Source organism: Pimephales promelas, chromosome 19 (assembly GCF_988280905.1).
Source record: "Pimephales promelas chromosome 19, fPimPro1.hap1.1, whole genome shotgun sequence".
NCBI lineage: Eukaryota > Metazoa > Chordata > Actinopteri > Cypriniformes > Leuciscidae > Pimephales > Pimephales promelas.
In genome coordinates this window covers 25,777,013-25,798,595 of record NC_142787.1, presented here as the reverse complement: position 1 = coordinate 25,798,595, position 21,583 = coordinate 25,777,013, and the positions used below count along the sequence as shown (strand labels likewise).

The 21,583-nt window shown below is 40.5% G+C and overlaps 1 protein-coding gene across 2 annotated transcripts in view; it reads left to right on the top strand.

Moving 5' to 3' along the window:
* The window catches only part of ankhd1 (ankyrin repeat and KH domain containing 1), a 35,438-nt gene that overhangs the window by 10,053 nt on the left and 3,802 nt on the right, over nt 1–21,583 (top strand). The window contains exons 2-28 of one of the 2 annotated variants that reach the window (XM_039693590.2): nt 3,917–4,070; nt 8,060–8,216; nt 8,499–8,646; nt 9,473–9,620; nt 9,791–10,024; nt 11,078–11,172; nt 11,268–11,505; nt 11,728–11,919; nt 12,008–12,117; nt 12,246–12,333; nt 13,559–13,686; nt 13,792–13,935; nt 14,110–14,212; nt 14,636–15,508; nt 16,318–16,451; nt 16,615–16,726; nt 16,817–16,962; nt 17,067–17,209; nt 17,341–17,554; nt 18,178–18,353; nt 18,444–18,606; nt 18,749–18,844; nt 18,943–19,059; nt 19,339–19,504; nt 19,964–20,468; nt 20,755–20,910; nt 21,387–21,536. In XM_039693590.2, coding sequence (XP_039549524.2) covers nt 3,917–4,070; nt 8,060–8,216; nt 8,499–8,646; nt 9,473–9,620; nt 9,791–10,024; nt 11,078–11,172; nt 11,268–11,505; nt 11,728–11,919; nt 12,008–12,117; nt 12,246–12,333; nt 13,559–13,686; nt 13,792–13,935; nt 14,110–14,212; nt 14,636–15,508; nt 16,318–16,451; nt 16,615–16,726; nt 16,817–16,962; nt 17,067–17,209; nt 17,341–17,554; nt 18,178–18,353; nt 18,444–18,606; nt 18,749–18,844; nt 18,943–19,059; nt 19,339–19,504; nt 19,964–20,468; nt 20,755–20,910; nt 21,387–21,536 — 5,090 coding nt within the window. Of the gene's footprint in view, nt 1–3,916; nt 4,071–8,059; nt 8,217–8,483; nt 8,647–9,472; nt 9,621–9,790; nt 10,025–11,077; nt 11,173–11,267; nt 11,506–11,727; nt 11,920–12,007; nt 12,118–12,245; nt 12,334–13,558; nt 13,687–13,791; nt 13,936–14,109; nt 14,213–14,635; nt 15,509–16,317; nt 16,452–16,614; nt 16,727–16,816; nt 16,963–17,066; nt 17,210–17,340; nt 17,555–18,177; nt 18,354–18,443; nt 18,607–18,748; nt 18,845–18,942; nt 19,060–19,338; nt 19,505–19,963; nt 20,469–20,754; nt 20,911–21,386; nt 21,537–21,583 lie in introns of both variants that reach the window. The other variant, XM_039693589.2, reaches the window with a different exon arrangement.

The window sequence follows — 21,583 nt, the reverse complement described above, 5'->3', positions numbered from 1 at the left end:
AAGGTCTTTTTGTCTTTTTATTCATTTAATTAATAAACTAATTATATAAAACTATTGTCAGTGCACTACAGATAAACCGGTTCTATGTCTTTATTAATAAAACTTATTTAAAAAATACAATGCCTTCTGTATTTTTGTTTTGCTTTTCCCTCCATTGTACCGAAATAGTACCGAACCGTGAATTCTGAACCGAGGTACGAACCGAACCGTGACTTCGGTGTACCGTTCCACCCCTAATATATACAAAATAAACATAATATTACAGAATTATATCTGCACAAAATGACATGAATGCACAAGTGAACTTTAAATTCTTTGTCGCAAATTCTTTGACTTTTTTGAAAATTAAGTACCTTTTTTTTTTTTAAACCAGGAAAGAGTGGTTTTGATGCACAGTTGTTTTATTGTCTGTAATGAAAATTTCGGTATACCTGTACTTTCTGAAAACTCAGCTGATGGCTTTTGGGATCACCGTGCTGGTCTAGTCTGCCCAGGTTGGTAGCCATTAATGTGCTCCTGCCTACGCTAACTAGCAGCCCAGTTCCTCCAGTACCTCACAGTGTGGGATGTCCTACCCTCCCTGCGGGTGTTACGGAGGTGTGTGGAGGTCAAGGACACAGGGAGAAAAGAGGGAGGGGGGGAAACCCGCTGATCAGCTCACCTTAATGCTTACAGTAATTCAAAGGCTGAAAGGCTCAGGGCCTAAATAGCATGCAGCTTTACCCCAGCTGCGTTTAAGAGAGAGGGGTGGGCCTAGGGGTGGCTGATGTGAACTTTGTGACTAGTGCCCTCATTTGTGTTAATTACCGCTCCCTGTTATAGGGTACACACCATGTGTGCAGCAGCATTATTGTTAGAGGCTGGGGGTGCACGATATTGACACAAAGGTGATATTGCGATATCGATAATGAATATTGCGATATTAATTTCGATATTTTTAAATGGATGTAAAACTACAAATGTTATGGGAAAACGCATCAGAAAGATTACAAATATAAAACAAGTTTTCTTACAACATAAGGTCTATTATTATATTGGACTGGTACCACATGAATGAATAAATAACCAGGTCTACAGAAAAGGACATGTTTTACTGGTTGTATGTACACTACAGTGTAAAAATCAATAAATAAAGAGCAAGTCTACAGAACACACCTAGCCACCTTATGCATTTTCCTTTACTGATTTGTGAAAAGACCAGGTGCCCTCCGAAACGCATTTGAGACGGATTTGAATCCGATCGCTCAAACCACTTCAGGAGGTGGTCTGGGCCGCATTCCAGATGAAACTGGACCAGTGTAAATGCATCTTGTTGTTGAAACCACATATGTAAAATTTACTCCGAAATACGCTAAAAATGAGAACATGTTACAGGCTACGTCATGCTATGGCCAGATATGACGATGCGCACAACTGCAACATGCATCACCGCAGTTGAGCTTCTCATCAAGCCAACGCGCAAACTATCGCAAATCAAAGTGAAAGTCGCAGACGCTTTGATAAAGTATGATAGTGGGAACGTTGATCTTGAAAAGAGTGCCGTCGTGTTGCTATCGAAACCGAATGCGAGAGAATGACTGAGGAGAGATGAGTTTTCATTAACTTTAACTTAATGACTTAAATATAAATTTTTACCTCACATTAAGCAATCGAATGACTTTAGAAGTCTTAGAATATAGTGCACAAAAACTTTATGGTGCTTTACAATATTTGTTATGCCTTTAGTTGGGCGTAACAATAACCCAATAACAATAATGTGAACAATATCGGACTTCACTGAGAAGCTGCAGCCGTGGCGGGATGATGTTTGGTGTGGTGGCCCACCACGGCAGAATGTAACGGAAACAATGTTTCGGGTTGTTGATGGCTTGCGGCTGGCCTTCTGAAGCGTGTGGTTTTACGCGCAAGGAGCAGTGCAGAGAGCTTCTGGTCAGCATCTTGCTTGCATATTTGAACTATATCGATATATGCGATATGGTCTAATTCAATAACATTAGAGCGATAGCACCACGAATGTCCACAAGCGATTTGTGTGAATATAATGCATATAATACAATCTGGCAAAATAAAAATATTGGTCCGATTATTCATAAAGGAGTTTGGGCCATGCAAATTATGGGAGTTTCCTGGGAAAAATAACATACCGGGAGGGGTTCCATTTTTAGATAGGGCAAAAAAAAAAAAAGAACGTGAGAATCTCGGGAAAAACGGGAGTGTATGACAGGTAGACAGGTATGAGCTAAGTTATTGTTAGAATACAGCTGGATTTTCGAGGTGAGCAGGCTGTATAGCTGGTAGTCAATATCGATGCGCTCCACTCTGTTTTGACCGCCTCATGTTTGGTTTCTTCTTTTGCTGCCTCAAATTTGTGTCGGCTCTTGCATGAGAATCTCGTGTCATATTCGCAATGTTCAACTAGCTGACAATTTAATTTAATCAAGTAATTTCTTCTCAATAATTAATCGATAATCAATTAACCGTTTGTATCCCTATCTGCCACTACGTTTGTTTATTCATGACTTAAATAACACTTTAAAAAATTAATATGTCTAATGTATGAAAGCCCCCTGACTTTCAGACAAAGCTTCAAGTATACCTGGGTTTTATCAGAGACAATTTATATAGAGACATGCCACTTCCTCAGTCCTCAATAGAACTATATAGGGAAAACCTGGAATGCCTTAAATGTACATGGGTTTTATGCATACTTTATACAGCATGCATCATTGACATAGCATGTGCCTAACCGCATGTATTCTGTATGTGTGTCTTCTATATGGACTCGGAGTAGCCTATACTTTGAAATGCGGCTTCAAGCATAACGTAAAAACTCAGGTATACTACTGTTTCTATTACTATTTAAGTCCACATGAACACAAACTGGGCTGCACACTGATTTTGTTCATTATGCATCAGCATTATATACCGATGACTGAGTGGAACATGGACAAGGAAGTATACTTTTGGCTTAAGTGTTTGCATCAAAACTGAAATGTTCATTGGACTTAAGCATACCTTTGAACGCTTCAGCTGCTACTTACAGGTGACACACCTTATAAAGCCACACATACAAAATGCATGAGCTAAATGCACAGGTCACGTTTTGTTTTCAAAGGCAGCTGGACAATGCAAAAGAACGTCGGGTGTCTACAAATAATGTAGGGTTGTCGAGATGTGTGATTTAAAGATGAACTATATTTAACTTGACAGTGTTGACTTGACAGAGACATACAGCAAAAATTTTTAATATATATTTTTCCTATATGTTTACACAATAATAATTCAGATGCAATTCAACAACATGTCTACTTATACAGATAATGTTTCTGGCATTTGACAAACTTTTCTCGCATATAGTCCATATTGTACCAATGATATGGGCATATGTAGACTTTGTCATGTCTATTCAATGATTTTGTTTACTTTAGAGTTGTTTCTCTGCAAATGTTGATATACCAATTAATCAGATTTAAATGCTTGCATGTCATTCATTCAACTGGAAGTTTGACTAAAGGTTTTGTTTCTTTACCAGAAACAACTGAATTTTGCTGGTGTCAGTGATGGTATGGTTTACTTTATCTGAGGATCAGTGTGAAGCTCTTCAGCACATTCTGATGTATGGTATTGTCACACTCTGGAGTCTCTGTGTTCATTGGAGCACAGTAGACCATATTCATTTTTCACAACTCAGGCCATAGTCTGCCGATTCTGATGCTGACACAAATGCTGCCCATTACACGGAAGATAATCTCTTTTTAAAACCAGATTTCCTCCTTCAGACTAATTGAAGTTGCTTCATGAGTTTATTTTGCTATATAAAAATGTGTGCAAGAGCACATCCTTTTCTTTTTTTTTCTTTTCTGGTTTGGTAAATATCATAAGCAGACAGTTGCTGACACTGACTCTTTCCATGCAGGTGGAATCGTTCATACTAGACCAGGAGGATCTGGATAACCCCGTACTAAAGACTGCTTCAGAGCTTCTCCTATCCAGCGCAGCCGATGGAGCTGACCTCAGAACAGTAGATCCAGAAACACAGGCCCGTCTCGAGGCATTACTAGAAGCAGCAGGTACATCCTCCGGCCAACCCTGATGTGATCGCATTGAGCCTAATTATTTATCCTGTGTCTCTGCATGCATGTGCTCACACTTGTTTATTTAACATGTCTTCACAGTGCTGAGCACGAGACGTGCTTTCGTTTCTTGTGTTTTAGGTTTTAGAGCAAACTGTTACAGAGATCCTTCAGATAGCTTTTTGTTGCCACGAAATTCCCCACAGAATCATAAATGTTTATAAATCTAAAATTAAGGACAGTAACAACTAGAAATTGCAAGCCCGAATCGTTTTAATAATAACTCCGACTAATTTATTAAGACGTAATTTGCCGCCACCTATTGATGGTTTGATTTCATGTTCAAAAGTATTATTGATTTTATTGTTTATATATATATATATATATATATATATATATATATATATATATATATCTCAAAATCAAGATTTCGTAATAGGGCAAAGTAGGACCCCTTTGAAAGGACATGGCTTAAAAACACGTGCAAACGATAAACTTTAATTACGATGCAGCACTGGTCCTATTGGGACAGTGACAGTTCTGTCAACTTTTGACCATTGGGGAGTCCTTATTGTCGAGCCCTGCATTTAGATCTAGTCCATCAATTCTCTTTACGTGGCATGTGTGTGTCTTTCTCTTTCTCGTACATTGCTTTTGTGTGAGAGAAAGTGACAGAGGGCACTCTCAGCCAAGCAGCAATAAAATTGTCTGTGCTAAACCTTTTTTTTTGTGCCTCTAACTCAATCACAAGCATCTGAAATCGTACAATTAACTAGCCATTTGATAATTAAAGACTTTTTCTTTTCGTCGCCTTGCGTGAAATTTGTTCTCATGCGAGTTGTTTACTGGCATTGTAGAGGGTTTTAACAGACTGATAGATTTTCAAAATATTTGCAAGAATTTGCAGCCCTAACAAAAAAGCAATTCTTTTTCAAATCTACAGAGTGCAGCCACAATGGTAATCTGTTTCTTGTAAATGTAAATTTTATTATGAACAAAAAGCCAGCGCTGTATCTGGGTCTCTCGGCTGAAAAGCTCATGGTTACAATATATATAGATCTACCACTGATTGAGAAGCACAGAGGTTTTTTGAGATCACACACAGAAATATCTATATACAGAGAACTAGCACTTAATATAGCCCTGCAAATCCTTAAAAATTCTGTAGTGTTTTCTCCTTATGGCTCACTGTGAGCTTTTGTTGCATACAAGTGCTGATGGGCTTAGGATCAGTGTCACATGGTTTGTGTGCATAACATTTTATAATTGTTTTATTATAAACTAGAAAACTGGTGCCGTGTTCTGTTGAGCTAGTCTGTATTGTGCCGTAGTGTGGGATGAGTTGGTTTGGGTGAGGCCCAGCGTGTCGGGCCTGATTCTCTACACTAGCCTGCCCTGCCCTGTGAGCGGATAGTTATCTAGCAGAAGAACCAAAGGGGAGATTAGTGGCAACAATGGATTTCCATACAGCAGCAGCAGCATCGCTCATGACTCAGCACTGGCCTTTAGTACACTTGTGTACTGTCTGTGTGTGTGTGTCTTCATCTGTGTCCATGAGCATCACTTGCTTTTTCCACCTTTGTTTGTTTGTTTCTTTGTGCTTTGTTATTGTCTTGCTCTTAATTGTGCGCCTGTTATACTGTTCATAAGTTACCTACTGTTTACACATGCTTTGACGTGTTTTCATTCCACCTGAACCACATATTGTGACTAAACACATCTATACCACGTGTTTTACCTGCTACCATGAGCATTATCTGTTTTACGTCATCATAGGAAGGCAAATACTGCTCTTCCTGGTTGAGGTTAAATCACTTGAAAGCTACCACTGTACAGTTGGCTAGTGGCATATGCTCAAATACAGCCGTTTTCATGAAAATCCAAGGTGGAATTAAAAACAACCTGCTAATAAAATTTGAGGGTTGGGAATGGTGCATAACATACACATTTCAAGGCATAAACAGCCCTTGTTTGAGGTTTTGCAGTTTAGAGGTTGACCAATTTCTGCCAAAAATAGCTTTTATAACTTTCAGCAAAAATTAAGACTTTTTTTGTATGTTTTGCAAATTCTGTTTACTGTCTTTATCTGCTATCATCTATATTTTTATCCTCACTTTAACACGTCTGTATGGATGAGTCATTGAAACTGACTCTCGCGATTAATTTAAAGCCACAGATTCGTTCACTAATGAAACGCCACGTTTTCTTGGAGAAATGCAACAGTTATTAACAACACTTACCCGTGCAACACTTATTTTGTTGCAAAAAAAGAGCAAACAATTGTTGTTTGAGTGTTAACTTGATTTATTATTATTATTTTTTTTATGTTGATTTGAATAATAGCTGATGTTTGAAAGTTAGTCAAGTAAAAGTGTCTAATGTTTTGCCTTTTGTTTTGTTGTAACGTTATCTGTTGTCTAGGCAACTATGTCACAAAATACAATAGTATTTATTTAGCTAGCTTTTAGCTAACCCGAGAGAAAACAGCACTGGTGAAGCCATGTACATTAACGACGATTTGAGACAAATAAATTTAAAGTTAATATAAAAGTGTGTTTAAATGGCGCTCTGAGGCGTGGCAGGATTTTGAATAAGGTCCTGAGCCGTAGCTGGGCGCCGTGGACAGATGCCGAATGGCGCCGCCGTTGTGTGTATGCTCATAGAGAATAATGTGTTCGCATTTTAAAGACATGGTGCTGCGCCTCTTGTCTGTTTTGTGAACCCTCATTACAGTAGGGCTAAACAATTAATTGTTAGATTGTTAAGTCAGATAATCCCACCCACTTTGAAGCAGTACTAACTTCAGTGGAAAAACAAACCGAGCTAAAGCGAACCAAGCCGTGCTTAGCCGTGAAGTGGAAAAGCGAAGCGAGCCGAACCATACTGAGCCGTACTGAGCCGTACCAGCAGTGGAAAAGCGCCATTAGTAAAATGTTTTTTTTTTGGATAGGTTTTTTTATTTTTATTATTATGACTAGCAGAAATGAAAACAAGCCGAAATGGAATAGCAGTAACAGTGCTATTTGTAAAATGTAAGGAGTAGACGGTAGCCTACAGATAATTGAATGAAAATGTAGAAGTAAAAAGTTTGCTTAAATAATTACCCCAGTAAAGTATAGATATCCAAAATGTGTGTTTTTAAACAGAGAGTTCTTTATTTAATTCATCAAATGCAGGAATACTGGCTTCTAAACCTCAAAGAAATGCCACAATCAAGACCTCGGAGCAGAAATAAGTGAGAACACCTCACATGTGCCGCTCACAGTATAAGAGTCTTTCTTTGCCATTAATGCTTGGATAACACGCTTAGGCCTACGTCTCTTTACTTTAAAATAATAATAATAATGTCTAGTGCAGTGGCTGTGATATAAACCTACCAACATCCGTTGCCATGATTTTTGGAGTGATCACGAGAGGAAAACTTTTTAGGACGTTTTAGTCGCATAACATCGTTTAATGGAAACGCCGTCAATTCGCAAACGGTTTTTATTGATATTTAGAAAAAAATGCGTAAATCTGTAATGGAAACGCGACAGCGTTTAACTTGGACTAACCTCTTAGTTATAGTGTTCATTATACTATCCATTCAACTCCGGATTGACAAGCACCGGTAACAATCCGTCCTCCAGTGCATGCTCATGTTTTGATTCAGTGCTCGAAGAGGAGGGGCTATTTGCATCTCTGTTGTCAGTTTGTGAGAGTGGGAGCAATTTGTGTGCATCTCTACAGTAATTTTTTTTTTTTTTTTTACCCATATATTAAATAATTTAAAAAAAATCTGTAAATCAATCCGTGGCGGTCAGCAGTGATATTGTGTAAATTAATGAACGTATGGGAAACCCTGCATTACTAAAACCGCATGGTGTGAATTTGGCTAACCGATCGTTGTATTTCCTGTGTGTGAGTGTGTTGGGCCTGTACTAACCAAGGATGCGTTTGTTCTTGCTGGATGGCGTGTGGTGCTGGTGTGGGGCTGGATGCTGCAGGCATTGGTAAACTCTCCACTGCCGATGGCAAAGCCTTTGCAGATCCAGAGGTGTTGCGCCGCCTGACGTCGTCGGTGAGTTGCGCGCTGGATGAGGCCGCCGCCGCCCTCACCCGCATGAGGGCCGAAAACACACTCAACGCCAGCCAGGCTGACAAGTAGGCATCTTTTCTCACACATACAATTTCTTCTCCTGTGCCCACACATCATGATGCAACACTCATGTTCAACCAGCAAGAATTACTACCTTTAAGCTATAAGCTGAGCAATATTAAATGTGTTTTAAGCTTTGTCTGAATGTTTAAAGTGCACTTGATATTTGAAACCTCTAATTAGACACAAGCAGCTGTATGAGTCTTCTTGTTCCTCCTTGAGTTAGAGTAGTTAGATTAGCTTCGCCTGCACAGTCGCAGTAATTGTAGTAGTCTGGTTATTTTTAGCCGTAGCCTGGCTGAGGCCTGCTCGGACGGCGACGTGAATGCGGTGCGGAAACTGCTAGACGAGGGACGCAGCGTCAACGAACACACAGAGGAGGGCGAGAGCCTGCTGTGTCTGGCCTGCTCAGCTGGATACTATGAGCTTGCACAGGTACCGTGTACAGACTCGGACACAGTGTTTTGTGCTTCCAAACTTCCGAGCCTGAAGCTTTCCTTTCAGTTGCTAACAGCCAAAATAACTCCTTGTCAAATACATGAATGAGTAAAAAATAATTAATAATTAAAAAAAAATTGAATCAATTTTAGAAACATTTCCCTTCTGCCATTTTTTTTTCAAGACAAACAGGTAGTTGGCAAATTTCTGCAACATTTTTTTTATATCATTGCTAAATGTATATCTATATTGTCACTCTTTTAGCTCTCTCTCTATATATACAGTTGAATATATAGTTTTTCCAACTTTATCCACAAGCATTCTGGACACTCACACAGTTTAAAATATACTGTATAGCAAATCTCAACTGCTTGTATGGTCGCAAACTGTAAGCTATATTATCGCCCAGCTCTTATGTTCTTTTTTTTTTACTAAGGCATGACGATATTAAGATATTATAAAAATTAATGTCATGATTTTTTCTGTACAGCTTCTTTAAAAAAAAATTTTTTTTATATAAGTGCTATAAAAATAAACTTGTCTTGGATAGTCCCTGTTTATTATCTTATGATTTATGAGATTTTTATATTAAGTATTATCAAGGCTAACATCCTTAATATTTATACCTTGATACCTCAAATAGATAAAAAAAAAAAAGCCCCCCCTTTTTCCAGACCAATCGTCCCATTCCTGACTGCAAAAGGTTATGGTGCTGTTAGTGGTGAAGAAATTGCATGCTTTACCTTTAATGTTCAGTTTTAATTAAAGTATGTACTGTGGTTATCTGAGAAGAATGTCTGTTGATTTGAGTTTGGGGTTGTAGGTCTTGCTGGCCATGCATGCTAACGTGGAAGACAGAGGGATCAAAGGAGACATCACGCCACTTATGGCTGCTGCAAGCGGTGGTTACGTTGACATCGTCAAACTGCTCCTAGTGCACGGAGCCGACGTTAACGCACAGTCCTCGACAGGTACAACAATATACAACCTTTTTTTTGTAATAAATAAAAACAACAGCGTGAAATGAAAGTGGGCTGAAATGGACCACAAAGAGTAAAGGACATTTTCACTCTTGTGCAAGCCTACAAATGCATGCTTGCAAATACACTTTGTTCATCCATTGCCTTTCCCTTTCTTGCAGGTAACACAGCCTTGACATATGCGTGTGCAGGAGGCTTTCTGGATGTAGTAAAGGTGTTGCTGAAGGAGGGTGCTAACATTGAAGATCACAATGAGAACGGTCACACTCCGTTAATGGAGGCTGCCAGTGCAGGCCACGTGGAGGTTGCTCGTGTGCTTCTGGAGTATGGCGCTGGAATCAACACACACTCCAACGAATTTAAGGAGAGCGCACTCACACTCGCCTGCTATAAAGGTGCGTCTCATTGTATCGTAGACTGTTTACATGCATAAGATAATAATCAGAAAATGGTCTTATTTTGGTTAAGGGAATCAGGTTAATGCTGGGGATGCACCGATATGAACATTTTGGCCCATACCGAAAATAATAATTCTTTATATTTGAAAGCCGATAACCGATATATCGGCCGATAAATCTAAATCCAATTTTTTAATAGTTTTTGAAAGCTTGATTGCAAAAACAAAAGTCTCACAATTAAAATCTGTCCCCCAGCACAATTGTAATGTTCTCATTATAATTTCATGTAGCTAATATGACAGCACATTTTGCACTTAACTATATTTTCCTTTTTGATTCCAATCCAATCATATTTCAAGCAATTAACATCAATCATGTTGAACATTGCACGTCTCTCAGGTGTCAAGTGTTGAAGGAAATAATTCATTATTTCTCAGCTTTAATATATCAGCCAAATTTTATTATCAGGCCGATAACGATAACATAAAAATGAGCAAATATCGGCCGATACCGATATGGTGGCCGATATATCGTGCACCCCTAGTTAATGCACTAACAGTCAGACTAAAAACGTAGAAATCGAAAATGATAAAGTACCTATTTGCCTGTATTAATCTGAATTTTGTATGTTGTAAAAAGCTTTTTCAGAAAATACACTAACTGATCATTCATGTTTACCTGGATGTTTTTTTTTTTTTCCTTTAAAAAAGAAAGTTATTCCTTCACTTATCAAGGATACATTAAATTTATCAAAAGTGATAGTAAAGCCATAATGTTACTCAATATATTTGTTTTATATAAAAGCCTTTCCTTTTTAACTTTCTGTTCATCAAAAGAACCTCTAAACTTGTCTACCGGAATATTCCAATATCTGTGGAGTGTTATTTCTGTATTTTCATAATAAAGACTTGACCAGAATACAGACCTTATATGGACAATGTTGGGCATGTAAATTCTGTTCATTGAATTAGTATGCTGAACTTATATTATGAAATCAATCAGTTTGGTACATTTTGGAGTGATATTGACCGTATCCTGCCTATTCCTCAGGGCACTTGGACATGGTCCGGTTTCTCTTAGAAGCAGGGGCCGACCAGGAGCACAAAACAGATGAGATGCACACTGCTCTCATGGAGGCCTGCATGGTAAAACCAGCTTTTATGTTCACAGTCTTGTAGGTTCTTCTTCTGATGTTTGTACTGGTCTTTTGAGTTGTTATCCTCATGGTTGTCCTGTGTAGGATGGACATGTTGAGGTGGCACGGCTGCTATTGGATAGCGGGGCACAGGTAAACATGCCTGCAGACTCATTTGAGTCGCCTCTAACGCTGGCGGCCTGCGGGGGTCACGTGGAGCTGGCAGCACTTCTGATCGAGAGGGGGGCCAACCTGGAAGAAGTGAATGATGAGGGCTACACTCCACTTATGGAGGCAGCTCGTGAGGGCCATGAAGAGATGGTAGCACTGCTCCTGGCACAAGGTACTGGGGTCATCTCAATTTTGTAGACCTTGCTTTTAGGATTTAAGTCAATTGCACAACCAGAATCCGTTAAAAACAGTAATGCTATCTCAAAGGGGATAACTTAGAAATACAAAGCTTGCATTGTTAAAAAATGTCTGCTTTCAAATTCTGAATGTTGTTTCCTTTTGCAAGTTCATTCTTGTTCACGAACTGAAAATTGGTCTATTATTTGTTTTTTAGGTGCAAATATTAACGCACAGACAGAGGAGACGCAGGAGACTGCGTTGACACTAGCATGTTGTGGAGGTTTCCTAGAGGTGGCAGATTTCCTCATCAAAGCTGGGGCGGACATCGAGTTGGGTTGCTCGACCCCACTCATGGAGGCTGCACAGGAGGGGCATCTGGAGCTGGTCAAATACTTGTTGGCTGCTGGTAAGGCTTTGCTTTGGATGTAATTCTTCAAATTTCTTTGTCCTGCATGTGACGTAATGTGTTCACAGACTTTTATCTCTCTGTTCAGGAGCTAATGTCCACGCCACAACAGCCACGGGTGACACAGCTCTGACATATGCGTGTGAAAATGGACACACGGATGTGGCCGACGTGCTGCTGCAAACAGGGGCTGACCTGGTTTGTGGATATCCTGATTTACCATAATTGCATTTTTATTTTATTTTTTATTTTTTTTTCTCCTCTTTTTCATTTTGAGATGTATACAATTAAAGCCTGTTTAGAGGTGACTGGTCTTTGTTTCTCAGGAACATGAATCAGAAGGGGGCAGGACTCCACTGATGAAAGCAGCCAGAGCCGGACACCTGTGCACTGTGCAGTTTCTCATCAGCAAAGGCAAGTTGTGACGTCCCAAACTAGGGCTGCAGCAAACAATCAATGCGATTGACCCAGTTAATTGGGTCTTTGCAATCAGCGTAGTGAACATTAATCAGTGACACCAGTTTGCTGTAGAAAAATACTTGCATGGGGTCACCATGTTAAATGTTTAAGGTCATGAGCTTATAGTTTGGGCCCGTTTACACCTGGTCACTTCATGTGCTATTACTTATCGAATATCTCTGATTAGTTAAAACGGTTCCATTTACACGGCACATAAATGAGTCTACACAAAACAAAATGAAATCTTCAATTCCGCCGCTATATGCAAATTTAACGGAGTTCACATCAACGAAAGCAACAGATATGAGCTGCATTTTATTTATCATCAGCTAATTTCAAGATCAAAGACCGCAATAGGAGAGAGCGTGGCATCAGCACTGGTAAGATCATTTAGTCTAACTACTTTTAATAAAGGTGACTTGTGTTTTTATCGTCTACGACTTTGTTTCATTTGTGGCAGTTTGCCCATCTGCTTGCTGAAGAGATACTCAACTACTCATCTATGACAATGAGTGTTGCATCAGTGCTGTCATATCTGACTATAACGTCATATAGCATATAACGGGTGCTTACACGTTTATTTGTATTTTTTTCCGGAGAAGTCAAATTTACATATGTAGTTTCAACAACCAGATACATTTACACTTGTCCAGGTTCGTCTGGATTGTGTTAACTCCGTCTCGAAAGCGTTTCGGAGGGCATTTACACCTGGTCTTTTCACAATCAGATCCATGAAAACACATGAAGTGACCAGGTGTAAATAGGCCCTTTAATTTTGCCATTTTGCTCATCCCTGCAAATAAATATCGCTGTTTTTGTCAGATTAAAACACAGCTGAAAAGTTTGTTGTTTTTTATGTTCAAAGCAGTCTCTAGTGCTCAACAGGACTCGGAAAGTAAAAACAATGAAATTGTGAAATATTAATATCATTTAAACTAGATGTTGAAAGGCAAAATAAACGTGTAAAGTTCATACACTACACGGTTGAGTACATAGTGTATAAATAGAGCGTCATTTGGTACACAGCTATTGTTTTCGTTGTTTATGGCCCATATAACCATGCATTATAATAAATAAGGTTATGACATTTTAGGTACTATAAATTACATTATATTTCAGCTTCTGCCTCCTCTCATTTTGCATTGTATTTTGAAATTCAACCACACACTTTTGTCTGCAGGTGCTAATGTTAACAGAGCCACAGCTAACAATGATCACACAGTGGTTTCTCTGGCTTGTGCGGGGGGCCATCTGGCTGTGGTGGAGCTGCTGTTAGCCCATGGTGCTGACCCCACACACAGATTGAAGGTGAGGGTTCCAGAGAATGACACTGCCCAGATGCTCACAGGTAATATATATGGTCACACTTTGGTCAGTTCTCTGTGTTAATCAGAGTTTCTCTTCTACTCACAGGATGGCTCCACAATGCTGATTGAAGCTGCTAAAGGTGGTCACACTAATGTGGTGTCCTACCTGCTAGACTACCCAAACAACATCCTGTCTGTCCCAGCCCCAGACATGTCCCAACTCACACCGCCCTCTCATGACACTTCTCAGGTGAGCAGAAACATGCTTTACACCATCCAACAGTCTAAGCATCACTACAAATTACCCTCTTTAGTTTACCTAATGCTTTGAGAGATTATAATACCTATAAGTGGATGCAACACGAATGTATATTATATAATAGTTATACATTTTCTTTAATTGTCAATTTTGTTTCACTTGCAGGCCCCTAGAGTCCCATTTCAAGCCCTGGCTATGGTGGTGCCCCCCCAGGAGCCAGACAGAGTGCCCTCCACCATCCCCACGCCCCCACCCGTTACAAGCAAAGGTTAGTTTGACTGGAATTTCTGGTAAAGTTATTCTAATCAACTGGGTGTTTTACTCAAGATGACGTACCACTCAGCCATCAAAGTGGATATAGTCGTATTGTTCACTGTCAGTGCAAATCTGTTGTACATATCCAATCATGCATAGCAAGTGTGAATGGCAAAAAAAGTGTATTTTAGCACATCAAAAAACAAAAGAGTGCTACATAACACACAAATCGGATCTGAACAATTGCGATACATAAAGACAGTCACTTATTTAGATCAGATTTGAGTCGGATGCACAAATATTTGTATTTGGACATGAGTATCGAAAAGCATTCAGTTGTAGAATAACTAGACTGTGTTGATGAGTGCCACTGTATGCATGATGTCTGGTTAATATCAGCTTTTTGGTTTGAGCATTAGTTTGCTTTTTCTCTTAGGTGTGTCCAAGCAAAGGCTGAACTCCCTTCAGAGCAACTCTGTGGCTTCGGGTAGCTTAGACGCTGACCTGCTGCCGCCCTTTCATTCGTACCAGCCCCTGGAGTGCATCGTAGAGGAGACGGAGGGCAAGCTGAACGAGCTGGGCCAGCGCATCAGTGCCATCGAGAAGGCCCAGCTGCAGTCCCTCGAGCTCATCCAGGGTGAGCCGCTCACCAAAGACAAGATCGAGGAGCTAAAGAAGAGTCGCGAGGAGCAGGTGCAGAAAAAGAAGAAGATCTTAAAGGAGCTGCAGAAGGTGGAGCGGCAGTTGCAGCTGAAGACGCAGCAGCAGTTCACCAAAGAATACATGGAGACCAAGGGGCTCAAGGAGGAGCTGGGCCAGGCGGCAGGGGTGGAGATGCCCGGCACCCCCCTGCCCCTGCAGGCCACACAGCTGGGCTCTGACAACGAAAGTGAGGTTAATTGCAGAGAGGAGGACCACAGGCCCACCCCTACCAATGATGAGGATGAGGAGGACGAAGATGAGGACGAGTCTGAAGATGACGTTGACTGCGCCAAGCTGCCACAGGTGGATACCATTCTGTACAGAGAGGCAACGCAGCCGCCGCCACCTCCGCCACCTCAGAACCAGGCCCTCCAGAGTCCCCCTCTGCAGACCAGCTTCGTTCCCATCCAGCCTCTGGCCCTGCAGCAGTCCACAGACTTCAGTAACGCAGAGTACCCGGGAAGCAGCAGCCCAGACCTGCAAAGGGTTTTGCTAGGTCAGCAGCTGACAGGGTTGGGGCCGGGTCTTCTTACACAGGCACCCGATGGACTCATGGTCGCCACACCCGCACAAACGCTCACAGATACGCTTGATGACATCATGGCGGGTAAGCTCACTGCAACAAAGGGCTGCCTTTGCATCCCTTCAGGATGACAACCAGCGATAAGTAATACAATACCTGAATTGCTATTGGCTAATAATCTTTTGGCTTTTAGCCTACTTTGATTATACTAACATTTATGCATGATTGACAATATTTATGCTTGTCGACTAAATTATTGTACACATAAAATTCAGACCAAAAATAGTGATGACCACAAATGGTTGTATATGAATTTATGGCCCATCAAATGTTTTCAAGAATGGGAATATCGCTCCCCTAATATAAGCTGCTGCTGACTAGCAATACCTGATCATGGTTAATGACTTTCATGCAAACTAAAATGTTTAGTAGTGTAAAAAAGGGGATGTGGGAACGTCCCAACTTCCTTTCCCACAACCCTTATTTTTATATGCTTTTTATTTGCAATTGTAGTGATTTTAGTACAAGGATACATTATTGCAGGAGTCAATGTTTACTCAAGTATTGCTATTGTTAACTAAACTATTAAAAATTGAGTAAGATCTAAATATAAGACAAAAACCTCAAATTAAAAAAGGTTACATGAAAATTAGGAATATCCATCCTTTTAGTAATTTTAGTACTTCAACAAAATTATTTCAGTTAGCAAGAAGTTTGTTGGAAGTTCTAAAATTAGTAAAAAATAAAGCCAAATAGAAATATTAAATCAAACCTAATAGAAATGATTACTAAAAATCACTAAAGAAAATTAAAACTAATTCTAAATGTTAATATATACTAAAACAGTATATTAATAGTACTAAAATGCCACTGGTCTGTCTCTGTCTTTGCAGCTGTGAACAGCAGAGTGCCCGTGGTAAACACTACAACTTCGCCTTCCCCTCAGCCCTCCGTACAGACGCCCATCAACACAGCCTCCCCACCCTCCATGCTCCCCCTGTATCCCTCAGTGGACATTGACGCACATGTAAGCACATCTTCTCCGCATGTAACATGAACACAGCAATCATATAACACAAATAACTGCTGTGGAGCATTTTAGACGGGATAAAACAATGCATCAAATGGTCCATATTTTTGTTTTGTTTTTAAGTGACATATTGAAGCGTTTTCATCTTTTTCCCTCTCAGACTGAGAGCAATCATGACACAGCACTGACCCTGGCCTGTGCAGGTGGCCATGAAGAGCTTGTCTCAGTGCTCATTGCACGTGGGGCCAACATCGAGCACCGGGACAAGAAGGGTAAAAGCCTCCTTAATTTGTTGTGTGTAGTCTTATCTGTATGATAAGTTTACAGAGATGTTGAGTGTTGCTCTTCATGTCTGCCTGCAGGGTTCACTCCCCTAATCCTAGCAGCTACTGCGGGCCATGTGGGTGTGGTGGAGATCCTGCTGGACAAGGGAGGGGACATTGAAGCTCAGTCTGAGAGGACCAAAGACACCCCTCTGTCCCTCGCCTGCTCAGGTGGCAGACAAGAGGTACCCTAACAGTTTTAGTTCCACCTCTTCACCAGATAAGCTTTTAAAGCCTCCAAAATGCCCTAAAGACTCAGAAGTTTGTTCATTTATCTTCATCTTTGCAGGTGGTGGAACTGTTGTTGCTTCGCGGAGCAAATAAGGAGCACCGTAACGTTTCCGACTACACCCCGCTCAGCTTGGCGGCCTCAGGGGGCTACGTCAACATCATCAAGATCCTTCTGAATGCTGGTGCTGAGATCAACTCTAGGTCAGAACATCTGCTATTGGTTTAATCAGGTGTCTTAAGACTTGTATTAGGAAGCAAAAAGACACTGTATGAACTATTTTTTTTCTCGCTCTTTATTTATTTTTCAATCTCTTGTCTCTTGTCTCTTTTAGGACTGGCAGTAAGCTGGGCATTTCTCCGCTCATGTTGGCGGCCATGAATGGCCATGTGCCTGCAGTGAAGCTGTTGTTGGACATGGGGTCTGATATCAATGCACAGATTGAGACCAATCGTAACACAGCGCTGACCTTGGCTTGCTTTCAAGGCAGAGCAGAGGTTGTCAGTCTGCTTCTGGACCGGAAGGCCAATGTGGAACACCGTGCCAAGGTCCGTAATCACCTCAGCACATTGTTACTTGGGCAGTGAAGGTCCTTGAGTAGGGCTACATGATATTTTAAAAACTATGGAAGCTTGTTTCTGTCACAAAATAAAAAATGCCAGTGGTTCCCAATCCTGGTCCTTAAGTACTCTCCAACACTGCACATTTTTGATGTCTCTTACATCTTATGTCACATTACCTCTCAAATGTCTCTTATCTAAAATATTTGTGATCCTGGATTCTTCACGAACATATTAAATTAATTATGGGGTAACACTGCAATATGCATATCGAGATTTGTACAATATCAATATTGTATATTCATATATTATTATACAATATTGTATAATAATTGCAATATTTCAATATATATCAAGTAGCCCAATCATGCGTATGAGTATAGATTTCCTATTGTTTTGTAAACTTAAAATAGTCTGGCTTGAAAATCACTAAATTGTATTTAGTTAATGCAAAAAAAGTGGTAAAAATCTGCAGTTATTTTTTGAAAGAACTCTTTAAGAGATGTCTATTGATGCAAATTGAAAACCTAGCACAAGTTGATTTGTAGCTGAATGTTTGTTTATTGCCTTCATATTCAATTTGATTGTAAGGTGGCCTTTCCTTCTTCTAGACTGGCCTCACCCCTCTCATGGAGGCTGCGTCTGGTGGATACGCTGAAGTGGGCCGTGTGTTGTTGGATAAAGGGGCGGATGTCAATGCCCCTCCAGTTCCCTCCTCTCGTGACACTGCCCTCACCATTGCTGCAGACAAGGGCCACTACAAGTTTTGTGAGCTGCTCATTAGCAGGTGCGTTTTTAAAACACTAGTAGTGTTCAGTACTAGTCTGTCCTCCAGATTGTAGTGTCTCATGCTACTCTTTCTGCTCTGTTAATGTAGAGGGGCTCACATTGATGTGCGAAATAAGAAGGGGAACACTCCTTTGTGGCTGGCTGCTAATGGTGGCCACTTTGATGTGGTGCAGCTGTTGGTGCAGGCTGGAGCCGATGTGGATGCAGCCGACAACCGCAAGATAACCCCCCTCATGGCAGCGTTCCGCAAGGTGAGCGGTCTGCCATTTCATTCATAGTGTTGATGGATATCTTTGCTTATGACTGAATGTCACCGATGCTGTGCTGCTCTTTTTTTGAAAAATAATTAATGATGACGAACTGCCATAAAACACTGTAATATGTCATTTTTAGGGCCATGTAAAAGTAGTCCAGTACCTGGTGAAGGAAGTAAACCAGTTCCCATCTGACATTGAGTGCATGAGATACATTGCAACTATTGCAGATAAGGTATAAAAGACCAAAACGCAGAGACTGCCTTGGAATATACCCTTAGGGGACTGTTTGCATGATTTGAGAAGCTATTAATTGATGTGTCCACTCTGCAGGAACTGCTGAAGAAATGTCATCAGTGCATGGAAACCATTGTCAAAGCCAAAGATCAGCAGGCAGCTGAGGCGAACAAGAACGCCAGCATTCTGCTTAAGGAGCTTGATCTGGAGAAGGTTTGTATCTTCAGATGATCAGTTAGACCAACTATTGAGCTACAGTTGGTACTGAGCCAGAATAATACTTTTGTTTGCTGCAGTTTACCACTAAGAGGCACTACAATCACAGACTTTGATACGTGTCAGTTTATTCTCTCTATTGCGTAAAAGTCGTGGTGATAATGGGCATTCTGGTTGAGTACCTACTGTAACTAATTGTTTTTTAGATTGGTCACTACATTCTGCGGCATGGTGCATCACGGTGAACTTGGTTCTTTTCAAATTATCTCTTAACAGTCTCGTGAAGAAAGCAAAAAGCAGGCTCTGGCAGCAAAGCGAGAGAAGAGAAAGGAGAAACGCAAAAAAAAGAAGGAAGAGCAGAAGAGGAAGCTGGAGGAAGAAGAGGCAAAAGTGAAAGAAGTCTTCTGTGAGATGGAGGATCAGAAGGAGGACTCTGCAGAAGGTGAGAAACACCTTGTTGGTTTATGTCCAGATATCAAAGTTGCTTTCTCAGCAGAGTAGTAACACGAGAACCTCTAAACATGATCGATTTAGTTCCTTAAAAATGTTAAAGCTTTTCTATTAAATGAGACCGTGTACTTAATGATGTTATAAGCCATTACTTTTAAGTTTGCCACTTGAAATCATTAAAAATGCCTTCAGGGTATCTATATCTTTCACCATCAATAGAGAGCTTACGTCACTTACATAAAGATTGAGTGGTCCTATCGGTCATTCATGATGACAAAAAAATCGGTAGCGGGTGTCAACTGCAAAAATCCTGATCGTAGCATTCCTAGGATTTTGATGTATTAAATATATTTGAATAACCACTAAATGATAAAATACATGCTTTTCAGCTAAATCTCCATCTCTCCAAAGTTTTACATGAATAACCTTTTGTCATTATTTTATCCCACAGAGGTGGAGGTTCCCATCGAGCCCCCAAGTGCTACCACCACCACAACCATCGGTATCTCTGCTACCTCCGCAACCTTCTCTAACACTTTCGGCAAAAAGAGAGCCAATGTGGCCACCACACCGAGCACCAATCGCAAAAACAAAAAGAACAAGACCAAGGATTCACCTATAGAATCCATAATTCTTCAGGATCCGCAGGTGGCACTGGCACAGCAGAAAGCAGACAAAAATAAGATCCACGGAGAACCTCGAGGGGGTGGGGCACCGGGAGGAACCAGCGACTCTGATAATCTAGATAGCACCGACTGCACCAGTGAGAGCAGCAATGGCAGTAAGAGTCAAGAGCTCGCTGACCTCCCTTCATCATCGTCCTCTTCCTTCTCTGCCCCTTCAGTACTTGCAGGTACTAATCAGTTCCACATCGCAAGTGAGAAGAGACAGGGTCCATCGCTGCCGGGTTCTCGTGAGGAGAAGGTCACGGTGTCCATCTCCAAACCACAGCTGAGGTAAGAGTTAATATACTTCTGCTTGCCACTATCACTTACCACACTTATCATTATTCACAAAATTTGGATAATATCATTATCCTCATTCACATCATCACAAATTTACTTGATGCAAATATTCATCTTTGCCTCAGCAAACTTACGAAGTTGTTTATTTTCTTGAGCTTTGGTTGGAAGAGTTTGTTTTAGTCCGACAAATAATTTGACAAGATATTGCATTTGCATTTTGCTAAAAATATTTTTGGGGAGATGATTAAACTACTTGTCTATTCCCTTTATTTAACAGATCTCATGACCTCAACAGTGACCTGAACCCCAGTTCCCTGCCTTGCTCGTTAAAGACCATTTCACTGCCAGTCACCTCGCCCAACATTAAGATGAACCTCACTAGTCCAAAGAGAGGACAAAAGAGAGAAGAGGGATGGAAAGAGGTGGTTCGAAGGTGAGGTGCCTTTTACAAGTACAAGCAAACATCATTTCAACTAGAAAAAAGTAACTATAGAGAGGAGCATTTTGATAAATGTGTACCATAACATATTCATATTCATTATATTTTTTCCTCAAACACACATGGTTATTACTATTATTAGCAGTTAATGCTTAGTGATGATTGCTGAAACCCGTCTTGCATTGTTTGTGCTAAGGACATCTTGCTATAATACATGAAGCCATGCTGTTTGAGGAGAGATGTGCTGTTATTTTTCCAAACATTCAGACTTCAGCCATAAAACAGGATGAAAAAATCTAAATTATTCACTGTGAAGCAAGGATATAAGCCATATCTAGGGATCAGAATATCTCAGAAATATTGGGATATGATCTTTTAGATTTAGCAATGTACTAAAACATTTCTCAAATTGAAATGTCCTGGCAAACAACTAGCACTGTCATGGAATTTTTTGCCCTTTTTTCCCTTAGATCCAAGAAGCTCTCTGTACCTGCCTCTGTGGTGTCTCGGATTATGGGTAGAGGTGGCTGCAACATTACGGCCATCCAAGACGTTACAGGTGCACACATTGACGTGGACAAACAGAAGGACAAGAATGGAGAAAGAATGATCACAATCAGGTAAAAATAATGCTTAAAGTTTTTAAGACACTAGTAATTATTGTAAT